Source organism: Zalophus californianus, chromosome 3 (genome assembly GCF_009762305.2).
Source record: "Zalophus californianus isolate mZalCal1 chromosome 3, mZalCal1.pri.v2, whole genome shotgun sequence".
In the NCBI taxonomy this organism is placed as follows: Eukaryota; Metazoa; Chordata; class Mammalia; order Carnivora; family Otariidae; genus Zalophus; species Zalophus californianus.
The window spans coordinates 59,604,329-59,623,387 of record NC_045597.1 but is presented as its reverse complement, the minus strand read 5'-3'; the positions used below and the strand labels follow the sequence as shown (position 1 = coordinate 59,623,387).

The window sequence follows — 19,059 nt, the reverse complement described above, 5'->3', positions numbered from 1 at the left end:
CAAACCCCACTCACCCTGTTCCCTTCTACACAGGTGACCCGTATCTTTGCTGAAAATTCTATGCATGTTTAAGAAAATGAGTCTGTTGGGCACCTGGGTGGCTCAGATGGTTAAGCGTCTGCCTTCAGCTCAGGTCATGATCCCAGGGTCCTGGGATCGAGTCCCGCATCGGGCTCCCTTCTCTTTGGGAGCCTGCTTCTCCCTCTGCTTCTCTCTCTCTCTCTCCCTCTGTCTCTCATGAATAAATAAATAAAATCTTTAAAAAAAAAAAAAGAAAATGAGTATGTTTCCACAACTGGAAACTATGCACACATACACACATATATAATGGAAATATATTTTCCCACTTTATACATTGTTCTGCACCTTGCTTTTTTTCCACTTACAAATATTTGACAATCTTTCCTTAGTTTATAAACTGTTGCCCTATTCTTCTTTAAGGGCTACATAGTATTTCATTGTATGAACCATAATATACCCATTCCCTATTGATGAACTTTGAGTTTATTTCTAATCTTTTGCTGTTAGATGATGTACTTCCTCTCTTGAATATGAGCTCTTTGAGAATAAGAACTTTTGTCTTACTCATTTTTTAATCCTGAAAACCTAGTATGGTGTCTAACAAATGTTTAACGTATGTCTTTGAATGAATTAATTGTACTTTTTACAAAGGTACTCAACTGCTTCCATGCAGGTTTTTAACCCTCCTGTGTGTTTGGTGCTCTTTGACTTAATGTTTCCTTTTCTAGATGTTTATTCTGGTGTTCAAAATGACACATATATATGAGGAATTCCTAAAAGAGGAATCACTAAGTCATAGTATATGTATATTTTAAATGTTAGGAGAGGTCATTCAGAAGCTTTTCACCAAATGTAGGTGTTAATAAGTAACAGTTACTATTCCTCTCACCAAATGTTTAGTAGTGCTTTACACGTAGTGGTGTTAAAACTGTTGAGTGGATTGGGATCACATTCAAGTGAAAAACGTTTGTTTTCATGATGGCATATAAGTCTATTTAGAGGAAAGGGCTGATTCATATGCCTGGGAAACGAGGAAGACAAAGCCTCACCCTCACAGAAGAGGTACAATTCAAAATAGGCCACCAGTCGTCTTTTTCTTCAACATCATCATTGCCATCACGAACAGTTACTTGGTGTCTATTATGTGCCAGACAGTGTGTTGAGTACTTTACATTATCTCCTTTTATTTTCACATATCCTATAAAGAGATACATTATCCCCATTTGATAGATGAAGAAGTTGAGGCACAGAGAGCTTAAATGACTTGCCCAAGTCATATAGGTAGTAACTGATTAAGTTGGGATTCGAAATCAAGCAGTCTGATTCCAGAACCCATTCTTGAGAGCTGTGTAAGTGTTCATGAAGAAAAGAAAGGGAAAGAGGCATTGAAGGTAGAAGGAACATGTGCCAAAGCACCAAGTGCACAGTGTTACTGAGAGAGCAGCAAGCAGTTAGTGTGGCTTAAGCACCGGTGAGGTATGGTTGCCAGAGATGGTGTGCTGGGAGACAAGGCCAGAAGTTAAAATGAGTACATATATGACTAACATACATGCCATAAATATGGAATTTCCAAACAAGAAAATGGCAATTTCTCTTTACTCTAAAAGGGAACAGGAACCTCATTTCTTTTTCTGAGATTGCTCTGACATGATGGTAGTCTCTGGTTTCAGTGTTTTGTTCATGGTGAGAACTTCAGGCCTTTTTATCCTTTCAAAGCTATAGCATTCACTTTTGTCTTCAGAGAGTAATGTTCTAGTGCTGACTAGGTGGAAGCCTTCCATTAATAAGGTGTCGATTAGTATCCCGAGGACATTAGTTCCGTTGGCCAATTTTCGGTTATCAGGTTTTATAGAAACATACCTAGGACACACAACAGACGTTTGATTATAAAGCATCCCTTTAATAACTAGCAAAACTAAACACATCAATTTGACTTATAACCTCAAATAAAGGCATCATACCATTTTTGATCAGATTTTTTTTTGATACTTCATTTATAAATCCAAATTAGTAATTTCAGAGTATTGAAAATAAAGACCTTCCTGTGATCTCCAAAGTCACTTAAATCCACATTTAGGAATATAACCAACACTGATGAATTTTCATTGAGAAATTATTTTCTGGGCAAACAATTTGATTAAACAAATTAGCTTAACTTTTTATATAATTTAACAATTTCTAATTTTTGTTTTCAATTTACAAAATATTATTTTAATCAGCTTAATTAAATGAATTGACAGTCATTTTAATGAATATTTTATACATTTACTTTCCCCTCCTAGATCTAATTCTACCCATTATTAGCACTGACATTACAAATTTTTTCTTTTGTGACTTATTTCTATCAAATACATTTTTTCAGGTACAATTTTGCAGATAAAAAATGTCAAGATTTTATTGTCAATTTTTACTCAATAACTATCCATTGTTAAAGAGTAAAGCATGGGGTCAAAGGCCTCTGGAGTAAAAATGACAAAACTTTGTATTTCCTAGGAGATTCTATAGAACCAATACACATAGTTCAAGAAAAAAGCCAACCTGAACTTTTCAGATTGGCTGTATGTTAGTTTTAATAATGTCAACATAACATGTCCACATAGATACAGCTATATTACCCCTTTAAATACCATCAAGGATATTTTTATGTCTTTGAGTCCTCTCACCATTTGTTTATGAGACGTGAAGACTAACTTACTTCCACAAAGAAACCTAAATTCTCTGTAGTTTTATGGCATAAAAAGAGCCTTTACGACATCCTTTGCCTCCTTTTAACTATGATTAAAATAGAGTGGTTAATTGGGGCACCTGGGTGGCTCAGTTGTTAAGCGTCTGCCATCGGCTCAAGTCATGATCCCAGGGTCCTGGGATCAAGCCCCGCAACGGGGTGGGAGGCCTGCTTCTCCCTCTCCCACTCCCCCTGCTTGTGTTCCCTCTCTCGCTGTGTCTCTCTGTCAAATAAATAAATAAAATCTTTTTAAAAATAAAAAAATAAAATAAATAAAATAGAGTGGTTATTTTAGCTCGTGTTTAGAAATTAATTCTAGGCAAAGAAAATACTGTAAGATTTATAAAAGTAAAAAGTACATATCAAAAAATGTTTAGTATGTTTGATACAGCAAATTTTTCACATTAGGAGATCATTCCATCTAGTCCCAAATCCCAGATCTTTATTGTGTAGCCTAGAAACATTTATTAAAGAGAAGAAAATTATAGCACATCTCTCATTAAGACACAAACGCTTGCAAGAAATCACTGAGCAATAGTACTTGATTCCCTAGGAGGTCAAATTAAGAAATGAAAGATTTTAAGGCAGAAGGAAAGGGTAGAAGAGTGAATGCATTGAGAAATAGAAAAATCAAATCTTATTTTTAAAAAAGGCAACTACACTTTTCCATTTGATCCAATTTAAAAAGGAAAGGTCAGATAGAATAAAGGCTACCAGAGACTCTAGAATCCTATGACCATAACTTGAGCTTGATAATGTGGTATCATATGAATGACTTTCTGCAAGATGCAAGCCAAGTATTTCTCATTCTGTGAACTTGAGAGATAGTAACTGAGCAATCTGCGGGGTTAACAAGATCTTAGAGTGGTAAATCATATTAATGGAACATACTGAACAGCTGGATGATACGCCAGACTCTTAGGAGCCATCCAGGCTTACTCCTCCACTTCCTACCTTCAAAAAACATCTGAATGGATGATTCAGAACAGGGAGTGAGCAAGAAATAAAAATGATGGCTAGCCAGGCAGTTATGTACCTAAGGTGGGCCTTTCAGGGCCAGAGTTTTCATACAGTCACCTGAAATCCCAATAATGTCCCCTTACTCAGGTTATCCATCTCTACTTTGAAATTGGCGTGATAGAAAAAAATTGTAAACACTTATAGGATGGAAAAAAATTCTGAACCTCCAGCAAATGAATACTATTTGGTGATGAAAAAAAAATAATTATTAAAATAACTTCTGGTTTTGGAATTATCTATATTGGAAGTTTAAATATAATGCCATTCTCAAATTAAGTTGAAAAAACTTTGTACTATTTCTAAAACACAAACACTTAGCAAAGGTAAAAACACTTGGCACTGTACATACAAGAATATTCCAACCTTAGTTTTTAATCTTGTTTTTCAGCATATTTTTTTCAATTATTTTCTCCACATGCATAGATTTTTAAGTGTTTAGTATTTCCAGGATGTTTTTACCTTGTATGTTTCTTCTTAAAATTAATTATATCATTTCCTGGGGTTTCTATCTTTTTTTAAAAGGGAACCTCGAAAATCTTTTTTTTTTAAGATTTTATTTATTTATTTGACAGAGAGAGACACAGTGAGAGAGAGAACACAAGCAAGGGGAGTGGGAGAGGGAGAAGCACGCTCCCCACTGAGCAGAGAGCCTGATGCGGGGCTTGATCCCAGGACCCTGGGATCATGACCTGAGCCAAAGGCAGTCGCTTAATGACTGAGCCACCCAGGCACCCCGATCCTCAAAGATCTTAATCATTAAATCAAATTTTAAAAAAAAACTGATAGTTTTCCCTTCTGAATTATTCATGTTAGTGCCCCACCAGGGAAAAGAAAGGTGTATATAGAGATATCTTAAAACACTTTGAGATAAAGATAGGGTCTTAAGTTCTCTTCACAATCAGCCTATTAACTTAACTGGCTCCCTTTTCCCAAAGTGACATTTCAGCCTTTTTTGGGAGGGCAGGAAATTATTAAGTGTATAAACTGAAGAATTGTCATACTGCCCAGTGTTCTTCAGTTGGTAAGTAGAACAAAGGGGTGTGTTGTGGGAGAGGCAAACATTGATAGTTCCTGATGGCGACTGCTGAAGTCAAGAAAATATCCCAAACTATGTGTACCTTTTCTCCCCCGCCCCGCAAAAAAAAAAAAAAAAAAAAAAACATTTTAAATAGTATCAGTAAAGAACATATGCAGACTACTTTTTTTTCCTCCTGGAAATTAAAGCCAGCTTTCACAGTTAGTAAAATAATGGTGGGACAGCTTTAAGACATTTTTAAGGAGAAAAAAAAGTGTCCCTGACAGCAGAGTAGAAATCAGCCTTAGTGTTCAGCCAAGAACAACAGGGAGAGAAAGTGAATAATTGACTCAGGAGCAACTATCCTTAACATACTGACAGCCTATCCCAATATTTTGAGTTGCCTAAGAGTGCCAAAGATGTAATAGGATACCAAATTAGCTATGGGATATATCTGCCTTAATGGTGTTTAAAAATAAAGTGAGATGGAGGAAAATCAGTAGTCAAATCATAAGGACTAAAAGAACAAATATACATAGAGTGTAAGGAAATCAAGAGAAACTACTGAGACTTTACCATATGCCAGCCACTAAAAGAATCTCTTGGGGGAAAGAAAGGTGTTGTCTCAGTCTTAAGCCAAATTCACTAGCAATAGAACATAATCTATAAAATTATTTCCTCTTACAACTTGAATGACCATAGTTCCAATTTTCCCTGGACAGTCTTGGTTTATTCCTACTGTCCCACATAATAACAATACCCTCTTTCACTCTGAAAAATAGCCCAGTTTGGGCAATAATTATCTGATCATTCTACTCAACTCTACTTATTACCCCCCAAACATTTGAGTAATAATTTTTTCCAAGAAAAGTTTCAGCCATGAGAAACTTTCAGTCTTGAGGGGAAACATCAGGAACTGATATAGAAGAGAGATACTTCAAAGTACAAAATACCTGACTCCAATTTGGTTATCAGTAGTGCTGTCAGAGCCACACTGGAAAACCAGGTCATGGTAAGAAGGTCTTTGTGGAGGCAGTGGAAGTAAGGTCATCTGAGGAGGGAAAGAGTTACTACTCCAGGTCAGTGCTGAAGGTTGCTCTATAAACACTGTAATCCTCCCAGTTAGCATCTCAATTGTTTTGCTGCAAGAGCCAAACACCCTGAAAAAAGCTTGAGTGTTTCGGCTTAGGAAATGTACTTCCACAAGAGCAGGTCTTGGCTGTAGCAGGTGTTCTTGGTTTAAGAGATCAACCAGAGGATCCAGTTCATAGAAAAGAGCCTCTCTCTGAAGCCTAAGATGGTCTGAAAAGTCGGTGGGTAATAAAAGCTGGTGAGTTCTCAAAAAATCCAAGATGAAACTAAATAGAACACCATCTCTGTCCACAAAAATCTGGCCACCAATCATCTTGAATTCTTGGTCTCTGCCATCTATCATTCGTGTCAACCGAGAAGCAGGAAACTGCTTAATGGTAGAAAACCTTGTTGTGAATATCTTCCCTCCAACGTTCAAAGTGACCAGTTCCTGACTACTCATTCTTTTCTTCAAACTAGAGGCTACAGACTTAGAAACTTGTAAATCAAACTCTAGCCATAAATGTTGCTAGTTATATATGATTAAGAAATGGAGGGGAGGGGAAAATAACAAAAAACAGAGACCCAGATTCCCTCCTAACTACTGTAAAGCAAATAGTGTATCCATAGCTGTGTTTGCAAATTTGAGTTGCTTGGGAACTTGCAGTATACACAATGAAAAAGGAACAGATGAGGAACTGGATTATTTAAGAAAAACGGCCAATATTTCTAAGGATAGATGTCAAGTAGATCCCTTTCCTGTATTCCATTTAAAATATATATATATATCCATGAAAACCTATTATAAATCTGCATTTTATTTTTATTTTTTTGAAGATTTTTTTTATTATTCATTTGAGACACAGAGATAGAGAGAGCATGAGCAGGGGGAGAGGCAGAGGGAGAGGGAGAAGCAGGCTCCCCGCCAAGCAGGGAGCCTGATGCAGGGGTCGATCCCAGGACCCTGGGATCATGACCTGAGCCGAAGGCAGACACCTAACCGTCTGAGCCACCCAGGCGCCCCGTAAATCTCTATTTTAAAAAAAGTACTGGGAGGGGGCGCCTGGGTGGCTCAGATGGTTGAGCGTCTGCCTTCGGCTCGGGTCATGATCCCAGGATCCTGGGATCGAGCCCCGCATCGGGCTCCCTGCTCCTTGGGAGCCTGCTTCTCCCTCTGCTTCTCTCTCTCTCCCCCTCTCTCTCTCCCTGTCTCTCATGAATAAATAAATAAAATCTTTAAAAAAAAAACGTACTGGGAGGGGTGCCTAGGTGGCTCAGTTGGTTAAGCGTCTGCCTTCAGCTCAGGTCATGATCCAGGGGTCCTGGGATCGAGCCCCCACATTGGGCTCTCTGCTCAGTGGGGAGTCTGCTTCTCCTCTCTGCCCCTCCCCCTGCTCATGCTGTTTCTCTCTTGCTCCCTCTCTCTCAAATAAATAAATCTTTAAAAAAAAGATTTAAAGATTTAAAAAAATATTTAAAGATTTAAAAAATCTTTAAAAAAAAAAAAAGTGGGAGCAGAAAAACATTCCCCTTTCCCCAGACCTATCTACAATGAGTTGTCATGGCAGAAGTAAGATTTACAGAGAAACATTATCATAATTTATGAACCCTTTAGCAATTTAGTGGCTAAATCATGAATTGTCAGTTATGGATGAGGCAGCCATTACCTCAACTAGCAGCTTAATTTGACTCTTATTCCCAGAGGTGGATTCTTCTGTTCTTTAAATTTAGTTGCCTCCTCTCAACCAAATTAAAGGGCAGGGTAAAGACACTCTGGGCTTTCCAAGGAATGTCTTGTTCCATGACAGAAATAAGGGACTAGAGAGCAGTTCTAACATGAGATCACTTCTTGTTTTCATCTGGATTCTAAGCAAGTATTTTTAATCTGTGGGAGGTAGGGGGCACCTGGGTGGCTCAGTCCATTTAGGATCTGCCTTCAGCTCAGGTCATGATCCCAGAGTCCTGGGATTGAGCCCCACGTCGGGTTCCCTGCTCAGTGGGGAGTCTGCTTCTCCCTCTGACTCTCCTCCTTGCTCTATCACTCTCAAATAAATTTTAAAAAACTACCTAGTTCTTAAAAAAAAAATCTGTGGGTGGTATCTTTATCTTATGTGAACATTAGTGTTTTATTTTTCCCCCAGTAGTATGTATGTATGTATGTATGTATTGCTATTTTTTTTAATTTTTATTTAAATTCTAGTTAACAAATCATTTGTTTTTAGCTGATTACTTTGCACTTTATAATAGCTGAAAGATTGTTCCATCTATTGTCAAATTAATCTTACTACTCTTTAAAAAGATGTTAAGCAGTGGATGGTTTGGTTGTACAGTTGCCATGATACTTTGGAACAACATGACACTTAGCTGCCAATAAAAAGAAGGCTTTCCCATTTCCTGTTCTTGCCATGTGTTAGACTTTGTTGTTTTTTTTTTTTTTTACCTACGCCTTTGCTTGCACAGCCACCTAACGTTTCCTTTGAATTCCTTTGGTGACAAATTTACACAACCGAAGGAGAAAAAGGCAAGATTCCTCCTAAAAATGTAAACTTATTGAAAGAAAAATGCCACTTTTTGTTTACTTAAGATTTACATTTTAGCAAAAACGTAAAATTTAGAAATCCAAATCTAGAAAAATTTGAAGTCCAATCCACCCATATCTTCTTTTTTAAAAGAACGTCCAGTCTCCAAAAAAGTTGCTTTACAAGAGTAGTCTTTATTACATGTTTAAATGAACAATCACTGTTACACTACCTCATTTACATAATATTAGATCATGTGCTCTTCTTTCACCTCTTTTCCATAGCAAAAACACAACCAATATTGGGGGTAGGAGGAGTATTACAAAAGCACTATTTAAAAAGAAAGGAGGGTTCAGGACTTAGTATCAAATCTCACATTTATCTTTATGCTACCTAATTTGAACAACACGTTATAGGACATTATTTTTGAAAGGAATACTTTTGCAGGAAGATATCTGACTGAAATCTTGACCAAATCTGAACTACCACTCAGCTCTTTAACAAATTTCTAACAAAAGACAGAGAACCATACACTTGCAACAGATTTTATAGTAGTTTATATTTGCACACAAATTCTGCCACATTGTTCAGCACCACCAAAGTAAAATTCTTAAATCTTTCACTGAAAATGAAAAACCCATCCATCACCTGTTCCCAGTAAAACATTGATTGTTCTACAAAATCAGCTGATTTAGTCAGATAGGAACTGAAGTTTGAGAGATGGTCTTTCCAACTTGTGAATTCATCAAATAAAGACCCTTCTAGGAATATGGTGGGACCGAAGAAAATAAGAAAGCTAAGCAGAATGACTACCACAAATAACTGATAAAAGCTCCAGGGAATCCTGCTAATGAATGTGCCAGTGTCTTGAGGCAAAGAAAGTTTATCCACATCTACTAGTTTTATGTCTTCCCATTGACTGGTATCAAAGTTCTTCATTAAAGGGCTTGTGGGCAAATTAGAGGGAGGTAAAGGAGTTTCCTTGATTACTTTTATTTTCTCCCTGAACTCCTGCATCTGTTGCAGAAATATGATGGGTTCTGACACGTCTTTGAAAGCCTCAGCAATGTTAAAGGCCATTCGTTGTTCCTGCAAGATGGTGTTGAGTTTGTTGATCTCTGGGTCATAGGCTTGCATAACTGCAAGTTTCATGGTCTCAAAGTCAGACAGGATTTCATTCTTTTTTTGATCTAATGTATGTTGTAACTTCTCAAAAAACTCCTTTACTTTATCTGAATCTTTAGTCAGTAACTGTAGAGATTTCCTTTTGCTAGTTTCCAAGGTATCCAAGCGAGAAAGAGCATCTCCCCGACGCCAGGTCTCAAAGCTCTGGAAGAGGGACTCAAAGGCATCTCTTTCCTGAGCATAGGCATCTTCAATAGAACAGAAGACATGCTTGGTGTGGTCACCACGAGTAGCACAGATCCCACAAATCAGTTGCATATCAGTCAGGCAGAAAATGTTGAGAGGCTGCCCCAAGTGTCCTTTGCACACTGGCATTTTGGGAGAGATCTTGATCTTGTTATACTTTTCTACAATACCCTTCAGGGAGTAATTAACCTGCAGGCTATTGACTCCAGTAGCTGAAGTTTCCTTACGGCATGTAGGGCACTTGAATGGAGAGGATCTCCACAAGGAATTCCGCACAGTCCCCTCTAAGATCCCTTCTAAGCATTTTTTGCAAAAGTTGTGTGAGCAAGGCAAAACTCGCGGATCATCAAACAGACTGCAACAAATTGGGCACGTGAGATCTTCTTCAAGCAGCTCCATCACATCCTACCATAGAGAAAGAAACATTTTACTCCAGTAATCCCCTCCACTCAGACTATGTAATAATCAGAAGAAACTATCTTCAGAGGCATTAAAAATGATCTCTCACTGAAATAGCCAGGCAAAGGAAATGAGTGAGAAATTTGGGAAGGGAATGCACACCAAAGCAGCTTTAATCTGCTGGGACTAGAACACCCTCCTTATTAGCAGGACTCCCTTACACAAGGCCTTTGTGTGGGCTTTCCAGCACCAGTCTTTGGCTGAGATAGGGTTAGGTCTAGGACAACTGCAAGTTGAGCCAGCAGGACCCAACTGATTGTTTTAAAACAGAAAGCTGACTACTAGCTGTCAGAAACAAAGCTACTCAGTGTTTGAATAGAATGAGCTCTTTAGTCTGGGCCCACAATTATAAAATGGTATGCTATTTAAAATAAAGAAGCACAGAAATATAAATTCAAGCATGCATCTTGTGCAGGCTTTTATTAAAAATTGGCAAATTTTTCTATTTCAGAGGCAAGATTACAATTATTGAAATCGTAAGTAAAAACATGAGTTGCAATTCATTCTTCAGAGAATTAAATGTTTTCTTTTAAACCACCACAACTGTCTAGTATGCATCAGTTCTCAAAATGTGGGCTGAAATCTGGTGTTCCTAAGACTCTTTCAAGTCATTTGTGAAGGTCAATACTTTTTTCACAATAATACTAAGATGATATTTACTTTTGGCACCATGTTGACAATTGCACTGTAAAAGCAATGCTGAGTAGACACTGCTGAAGCCTTAGCAGGAACGAAACAAGGCAAAAGGCAGCACCAAACTGTATTACAAGTTATTGTATTCTTCATTACCACATACCCACAGTATGGGTGGGGGTAGCCAGTTTCGTTTAAGAATGTTCTTTATGAAGCAGCAAAAATTATTCATTTTATTAAATCCTGATCACTGTGTACATGCCTTTTTAATATTTTGAGTGCTGCACCCAACAGATACTGTCTGGAGAAAAAGCAATTACATGATTGAGTCACAATCTGAACCAGCTGCTTTTTTTTATGAAAACACAATTTTTATATAAAGAATGAATGACAAACTGGCTATTTAGACTTAGGTAAAGCAGACATCTTCTCAAAAATGAACAAAATAGCTCTTCACTTCAAGGAAAACAAATGGTAAAAGTTTTTGAGTGAAAATTAGAATTTTGGAAAACATTTTTGCCACTTAAGTGCTTGATAACTTCCCATTAATTATTTTCTAATGAAATAAGTGGTAATTTTAACAAATGGGGGCTTTTACTTTTTTAGGGGGGAGATTACTGTATAATAAAATGTTAACATTTGGAGATCTGCATAACACAATGAACTAATTGGTTCAAATCACCAATGCATGTTATAAATCATGCTTGGGCAAAAGATCAAAAGACCAACACATTCAATATTCCATATTGCAACTTTTCAGAAACTACCACTTGTTGAGTTTTGGTATAGTATCAAAGAAGATCCACAATTATCAGAAAGGCTAATATTCCTCCCTTCACCAACTATATATCTGTGCAAGGCCAAATATGATCTTTGTATATTTCAACCAAAATTACTTATTTTAACAGGTGTAATGCAGGGACAGATATAAGACTCCAGTTATAATCTATTAATAGCAATTCATTAAAGAGACCTATAAATATGTAAAGCAATGCCACTCTTCCCACAACTGTTTTGAAAATGTTATTTTTCACAAATGTTAACATGTAATAGGTTTATCGTTATTTTAAATGAAGATTTTAAATTTTTTGTTTTAATTTTTCAATACAATAAATATCTATATACAGTACATTGTAAACAAAAACTTTTGGGATCCTCAGTTTTTAAGAGTGTAAAGTCATCCTGAGACAAAAAAATTTGAGATTCCTGACCTAGAGAATACCATTTCTCAGTTCAAGTTTATTATTTTAAAATGTACATTTTAAAACTTCTATCCCTAAAGTTTTAAATCCAAATATAGTGCTAACTATGTCCTCATTCAGCTTACTGAGGGACAAATTACATCACATTACCACCAAACTAATAAATAAAACAGGGTCTAATAATCTACAGACCATTTTATAATCAAAAATAAGTAAATAAATTTTAGCACTAATTTTAAGAGTCACAATTAGAGCTATAATCTAGAAGATAAATAGTATTTAAAAGATTAGCTGAGTTTGCAAGGCTAATTAATTAGTTTATGGCTTTACATTTAGTTGTGAGGGATAAGGTATAATAAATTATAAAATTATATGCAGAATTAAAGCAAAGATTATTCGGTCAAATTTAATGTCAAAAGGCAAAAATATGTGATGAGCTGATTTTTCTGAACAATCTTTTGTGATATAAGAAATCATAAGACCTTTTAAAGGCATTGGGAGGAGAATGGCTATAAAGACAGGTTAGTGTGCTCCCTGAGAGAAGTTATGAAGCAGCTGTAAAACATTCTGCCTCTAGGGGAACCTAGAAGGGTTGGTCACTTAAGTGTCTGCCTTCAGCTCAGGTCATGATCCCAGAGTCCTGGGATGGAGCCCTACATCGGGCTCCCTGCTCAGTGGAGAGTCTGCTTCTCCCTATCCCTCTGCTGCTCCCCCTGCTTGTGCTTGCTCTCTCTCTCTCTCTGTCAAATAAATAAAATCTTTAAAAAAAAATTCTGACTCAGGGCGCCTGGGTGGCTCAGTTGGTTAAGCGACTGCCTTCAGCTCAGGTCATGATCCTGGAGTCCCGGGATCGAGTCCCACATCGGGCTCCCTGCTCAGCGGGGAGTCTGCTTCTGCCTCTGACCCTCTTCCCTCTCGTGCTCTCTATCTCTTTCTCTCTCTCTCAAATAAATAAATAAAATCTTTTAAAAAAAAATTCTGACTCTAGAACAGAGAAAAGAAAACTTTTGATGATCCTCCTACCTTAGTCCTGTTTTATATTTTATCATCTCCACTGCTCTTTGTCCTCTTTCACCTAAGAACTCTATGCTAAAACTAGATTTTGGAGAAGGTAGTAGAAACAGGAAAGTAATAAGAGGACAGCATTCAATAAAGTAAACTAATTTACTCATTCTTGCAAGGTTAATATTTCCAGAGAATCTTATCCAAGCATATTAAATAAATAAGAGGAAAAACAAAGAATACCAAGTGGTTGGAATGCAAAGGAAAAAAATGGGCACCCAAGGCAAAGAAGATTTGAAGAAAATGGAAAAAGATACAGCAATAGGGGGCAAAAAGAATTTTAAGGCAATCAAGTATTAAAAAAATAAATAGGAATATGTCATACATGGGAAAATTTAGTAGTAAACAGTCATCCCACAGCCATGAATCACCTTATAGCTCTGAAAATGAACCAGAGGAAAAAAGGAAAAAACTATTTAGAAAGTCCCTTTTTAAAAATTCGCATCAAGGGGCACCTGGGTGGTTCAGTTGGTTAAGTGACTGACTCTTGATTTTGGCTCAGATCATGATCTCAGGGTCCTGGGATCAAGCCCCGTGTGAGGCTCCTTTCTCAGCAGGCAGTCTGCTTGTCTCCCTCTTCCTCTGCTCCTCTGCCCCTCCCCCAGCGCTCTCTCTCTCTCTCTCTCTCTCAAATCTTTTAAAACATAAAAATTTGCATCAGAATTATGGTGGATCCAGTTCCATTTTTAGTGATGCAGCTTACAAATTTTGGTTTATATATTTTTTAAAGATTTTATTTATTTATTTTTTTGAAAGAGAGCACAAGTAGGCAAAGAGGCAGGCAGAGGGAGAGAGAGAGAAGCAGGTTCCCCGCTGAGCAGGGAGCCCCACGTGGGGCTCGATCCCAGGACCCCGGGATCATGACCTGAGCCGAGGGCAGCCACTCAACTGACTGAGCCACCCAGGTGCCCCTATAATTTAAAGATTCTTATTTCTGTTCACTTTAAAAGCTAAACATTTTCTTTTCTTCTCTTTATACTCAAAACTTTCTCTATGACCAAATTAATGTGACCACTTCCACAGCCGACTTTAGAGAAAACTGAAACAGCCGAATCCAAAAAACCATAGCAAGTTTGTTCCCTCAAAAGTTTTAAAGGAAAATAGATAATAATGTTTTTAGGCTAAGTGAAGAGTATACTTTGCAGTAAAGGAACTTTCAGATCCTTTTCTTAAAATGTGGCTAACACGTAAAATCTGGAGAAGTCACTAAAACATACTCCTTTGTAGGAACTAAAGTACATATCCCCTCTTTTCTACAGCTAATCTTCTTTACCAATATAGAAGTCTAGAAACTTTATGTGAAAAAAATTATTGTTCTCCAGCAATAAAATCTCAACTTAAGCACTGTCAAATTCAGTGTACAATAGCAAACACATTTCCAAGATTTGTTTTTCCTTTGAATGTGTTTCTAAAAACCAAGAAAGTCTAAATTTTGAAGGACAAAAATCTTTTACCCACTAATTAGGAATTTCCCAAGTTTTATACCAACAAAGTAGCAAATATATATCTAATTATACCACCTCTCATTTTCAACCTCATTTTCCTGCCATATGTGTGTTTTTAAATATACTTTTAATTTACATACAATAAAATTCATTCTTTTTGGTATACAGTTCTGTGAGTTTTGACAAATGCATAGTGGTATAACACCACCACAGATTTATTTTTAGGCAAATATTCATATCTACACTCAAGGTAGACTATGGAAAAGTCAATACTTACAAAGGAAGTAGTCTTAAAATAAAAAGCAAAACCTACATATGTGTATTAGACTTCTCTCTCCTAGAAATCCCTTGTTTTTAAATGATCAACTCAAATGATTATAATGCAAAAGGTGCTCATTTATTTACTCTTAAAAGTTAATTTTAATAAAAAAAAACTATTCAAAGAAACTTTCCTATTAAGGCTTTGAATTTAATTGGTAGGAATATAAAGTTGTTCAAGATACTACCCATGATTTCCTTCCAAATCCCATTAAAGAACAAAAAAAAAAGTTAATAATACTTTGTATCTTAAGGATTTAAATCAAATTTCCATCCTGCTTTGAGGGGTCTTTGGATTCAGGAATTCCAAAGTAGATACCTAATAAGAAACTACATAGCAAATATTGAAACCTCACAGACAAAACTAAATTATGCAAGCCTCTACTAAACTGGGAGCCATCAATCTTTCCTGAAACAATGCTTGGAATAAAAGGAATCACTTTTTTTTTTTAAGCACTTCCTCTCAGCATATTAGTTAATCTTATTTTCAAGTAGTATACTGTATCCTGCTAGTATGAGGTCCACTAGTAATGCTTTTTTTTTTTAAAGATTTTATTTATTTATTTGAGAGAGAGAGAATGAGAGATAGCACAAGAGGGAAGAGGGTCAGAGGGAGAAGCAGACTCCCCGCTGAGCAGGGAGCCCGATGTGGGGCTCGATCCCAGGACTCCAGGATCATGACCTGAGCTGAAGGCAGTCGCTTAACCAACTGAGCCACCCAGGCGCCCCCCACTAGTAATGCTTTCTTGAAACTTAGGGTCAAGTTACTGAATCAAGGTAGAGGATGTAAGGATATTTATTGTAGTACTTTCCAAATTTTCTGTATACTTGAAAATTTTCACAATAAAAAATTAAGGAAAAAAACTAAAAAGGGAGACCAATTATAAGAAAACCATATTGAGCTTAAAAAGCAAAACTTCAGAAGCATTAGCTAGGTATGATAAGCTTTACAAGAGCTTGATCTGCTATAGTATTGTTTTATCTTTTATAAAATAAAAAACGTTATTACTGAGAATCTCTGGATCCAGGCCTGTGAGGAGGCCTGTTTGTTCTTGTTTGGTTCTTAGTAGCCTTTGACAAACCACATACACATATTGCAGTTTCTCTCCTCGTTATACAACTGTTTTGAAAGTCATAATATATGAAAATTATTTACAAAATATTTGTTTTAAGTACTCCTTATCAATGTGTTATTATACTTTATTATGGCTATTAGAGACTGTTCCATAACTTATATGATCAAAACAGGATAAAGTGAGTTTAAGAATCTCAAAAAAGGACTATGGAAGATACATATAGTGTCTAAAATAGCTTGTGTAATTGTTATGCGGCTCCTGCAAACACAATATAAAAGTTACTTATGTGTCAGTGTAAGACAATAAGAAACTTCTGTTTTCTGGCATATCTTAGAATTAGTAGTTAAAATTTCCCCAGGATATTTCTAGTAGGATTCCTGATAAGTAGGACAAAATAAAGCTAGAACAAAAGTTCCGTCAGCTTGGAAGACCCACCTATTCAGCAATTTCAGAGATTTTGGACTATGGTAACATTCTCAGAAACGTAAAAGCCAGGTCATTATCCTTACTAGTTAGTCCAGACCACTCAAAAAAACAGGTTTTTTCCTTTTCTTCATTCTCTTTTCTGAACCACTATTTTGTCTTGCCTCTTTCCTTTGTTTATTCTCTTAACTCATCATACTCCCCATGTCAAGGTGTACAATCTTTTGATTTCCTCCTATTCTTCCCTTATCCCCTACCTGCCTGTTCACCTTATCTTTCTTTCCGTTTTATCTTTTCCTTGTGTCTCTTGATAACTGCCCCAGCTATTACTTTGTAACAGCATTGTATCAATAGGGTTTTAGGATACCAGCTCGATCAGATATCCCACTATCCCACTTCTGTACAACTATCAAGAAATCTGTGGGAGGATGCCTGGCTGGCTCAGTCGGTAGAGCATGCAACTCTTGATCTCAGGGTCATAAGTTCAAGCCCCATGTTGGATGTAGAGATTACTTAAAAAAAAAATTTTAATTTAGCAACAAAAAAAACCCACAGAAGTCTGTGTGATTTCCAAATAGTATTGAAGCCTATTCTCTCCCACCCAGATGAAATCTATTTGAATGAGTCTGAATTTGAGGAAAACATACGTATAGACTAAATTATTCTCCTACTCTGGTATCAACCAGATTCAGATATTTATCTTTACCTGTTAAGAGTTCCAATTTAGTTAAGTTGGAACTAATGACTTCTGGAAAGGTCAAACCAGAAATGTCTGGTCTCTTTTCTCCCAAATAAATATAAGTGGGTTTCATGAAGCTGGAAAATTTTTACCGCTAAAACAATTTGTCTTCTTTTACAACCATAAATTTGGCAATCACTATTGGTTGGTATCTATTAAAAAGTTTCCATCATCATCTAAATCTGTATTTCAGGTTAATGCCAGCTTTCAGAAAGTACTGTCAAAGTCTAGCATTTGGTAGGTAGCTAGCTGGATTTATCTAGATAAGTGAGGTTACTTATGTCATATATAATACTGTAGAAGGGAAAATAGGCATTTTGTAAATAAATGATAAGCACTACATATCAACTAATAACTTACTTCTGAGATGCCTATTGGAAATATAATTAGTATAACAAAGGTCCTTTTGCTCAGTACAGAATTATGTATACATCTTATTCTAAAGTAAACGTGAGCTATAGGCTATATCAAGTAGAAGGCCAATTATGCTAAACTTTGAGCAATTTTTAGTTTGGCTATATTATACATACTATGTTGGCACTCCTCGCTCATATTCAATACCACAAATATGCAGGGGGAATAAAAAAGCTCCTCATGGAGTTATAATAGGGAACCTGGCTATTGCCATAGAATATACTTGTGGCACGAATGCCACACGAAAGACAGTAATTTAAACTGTCAACCAAAATTTTCAGTTCAACTTTTCCTTAGTAATATGTCTCCATATATAATGAAAATGATTTTTTATTTTATTTTTTTAATAAGATTTTATTTATTTGACAGAGAGAGAGAGAGAGCGAGAGAGGGAACACAAGCAGGGGGAGAGGGAGAAGCAGACTCCCCGCCAAGCAGGGAGCCCGATACAGGGCTTGATCCCAGGACCCTAGGATCATGACCTGAGCCGAAGGCAGATGCTTAACCAACTGAGCCACCCAGGCGCCCTGGAAATGATTTTTTTAAAAAGTTTATAGGAAATTGCTTTATAGAAGGCTTAATGGGACTGAAACTATTCTGTATGTCAGAGGACACCTGTATTTGGGTTAATTGTTATGAGAAGTGGGTATAGCAGTCTATTCATCAGTACCATTCTAGTATCCAGAGTTCAAGGCCAAGGTAATGAAGATGGCAGTGTCTTTAATGAATAATAAGAATGAATAATCCAATGACCTAATGATATTTAAAAAGATGAAATTTAAGCCAAAAGTCAATTCCTACCCTAAATTCAGAAATACAGCACATTTACAAAGATATTGTTCCTCTAAAAGGTATGATAAATGCCTTATAAAAAAAGGACATAGAAAGTGGACACCATCCTGAAGTTAGAGAGGTTATCCAAGCAACCAACTATAAAAGTAATTTGTGAGTATAGAAAATTCAGAAAGTACAGGGGAAAAATCACCCATAATCACATCAGCAAGGAATAACCATTATTATTGTTTTATTTCTTCCAATCTTGTGTGTGTTGTGTTTGTGCACATACCTATTTTAACAAAACTGGTAGCTTCACACAATTTTGTATCCACCATTTTTCACTTACTTTATCACATGTATTTCCCCTATTATTACATATTCTTCTAAAATGTGATAGTCCATCTTATGGATATGCTCTTATTGGCTATATGTCTTTTTGGATTATAACATTTAAATGAACATCTTGTAGAAAAGTCTTGGTCCATCGCTCTGATTATTTCCTTAGATGATTCCTGTAAGTGTACTGTTAGGTGTGTCAATGAGTAGAAACACTTTTAAAGACCTTGAAAAGATTGTCAGGTTTCCCTCTAGAAGGGGTATACCAATTTATGAACTCTAACCAATGATGTATGAGTGCCCCACTTCTCCATGCAGTTCCTGATCTTACAATAGAACCATACTTTATAGTTTAGTAAAACACCAAGAATAAGGCAGACATTTTTACCATACCTACCCAAATTTAAAATATAAAACAGTTTAAGGCAGTTAA

General features: G+C 36.4%; 2 protein-coding genes across 6 annotated transcripts in view; both read right to left on the bottom strand.

The window, feature by feature from the left end:
• Window positions 1–312: 312 nt before the first annotated feature.
• Window positions 313–6,688, bottom strand: KCNRG (potassium channel regulator). Its single transcript, XM_027588261.1, has 2 exons — window positions 5,735–6,688; window positions 313–1,881 (listed from the first exon to the last, which is right to left on the bottom strand). The coding sequence occupies exons 1-2, from the start codon at window positions 6,313–6,315 to the stop codon at window positions 1,641–1,643; spliced, it is 822 nt and encodes a 273-aa protein (XP_027444062.1). The 5' UTR covers window positions 6,316–6,688; the 3' UTR covers window positions 313–1,640.
• Window positions 6,689–8,905: 2,217 nt separating this feature from the next.
• Window positions 8,906–19,059, bottom strand: part of TRIM13 (tripartite motif containing 13) — a 39,071-nt gene continuing 28,917 nt past the window's right edge. For all 5 annotated transcript variants that reach the window (XM_027588259.1, XM_027588256.2, XM_027588257.1 and 2 more), the window contains one exon: window positions 8,906–10,147. In XM_027588259.1, the coding sequence (XP_027444060.1) occupies window positions 8,918–10,141 (1,224 nt within the window). In that variant the 5' untranslated portion in view covers window positions 10,142–10,147 and the 3' untranslated portion in view covers window positions 8,906–8,917. The remainder of the gene's footprint in view (window positions 10,148–19,059) is intronic.

Coding starts and splice junctions, on each gene's coding strand:
- KCNRG (XM_027588261.1), bottom strand. CDS start 6,315: ATGAGTAGTCAGGAACTGGTCACTTTGAACGTTGGAGGGAAGATATTC. Junction 1,882..5,734: donor GATAACCAAATTGGAGTCAG/GTATTTTGTACT, acceptor TGTGTGTCCTAG/GTATGTTTCTATAAAACCTG.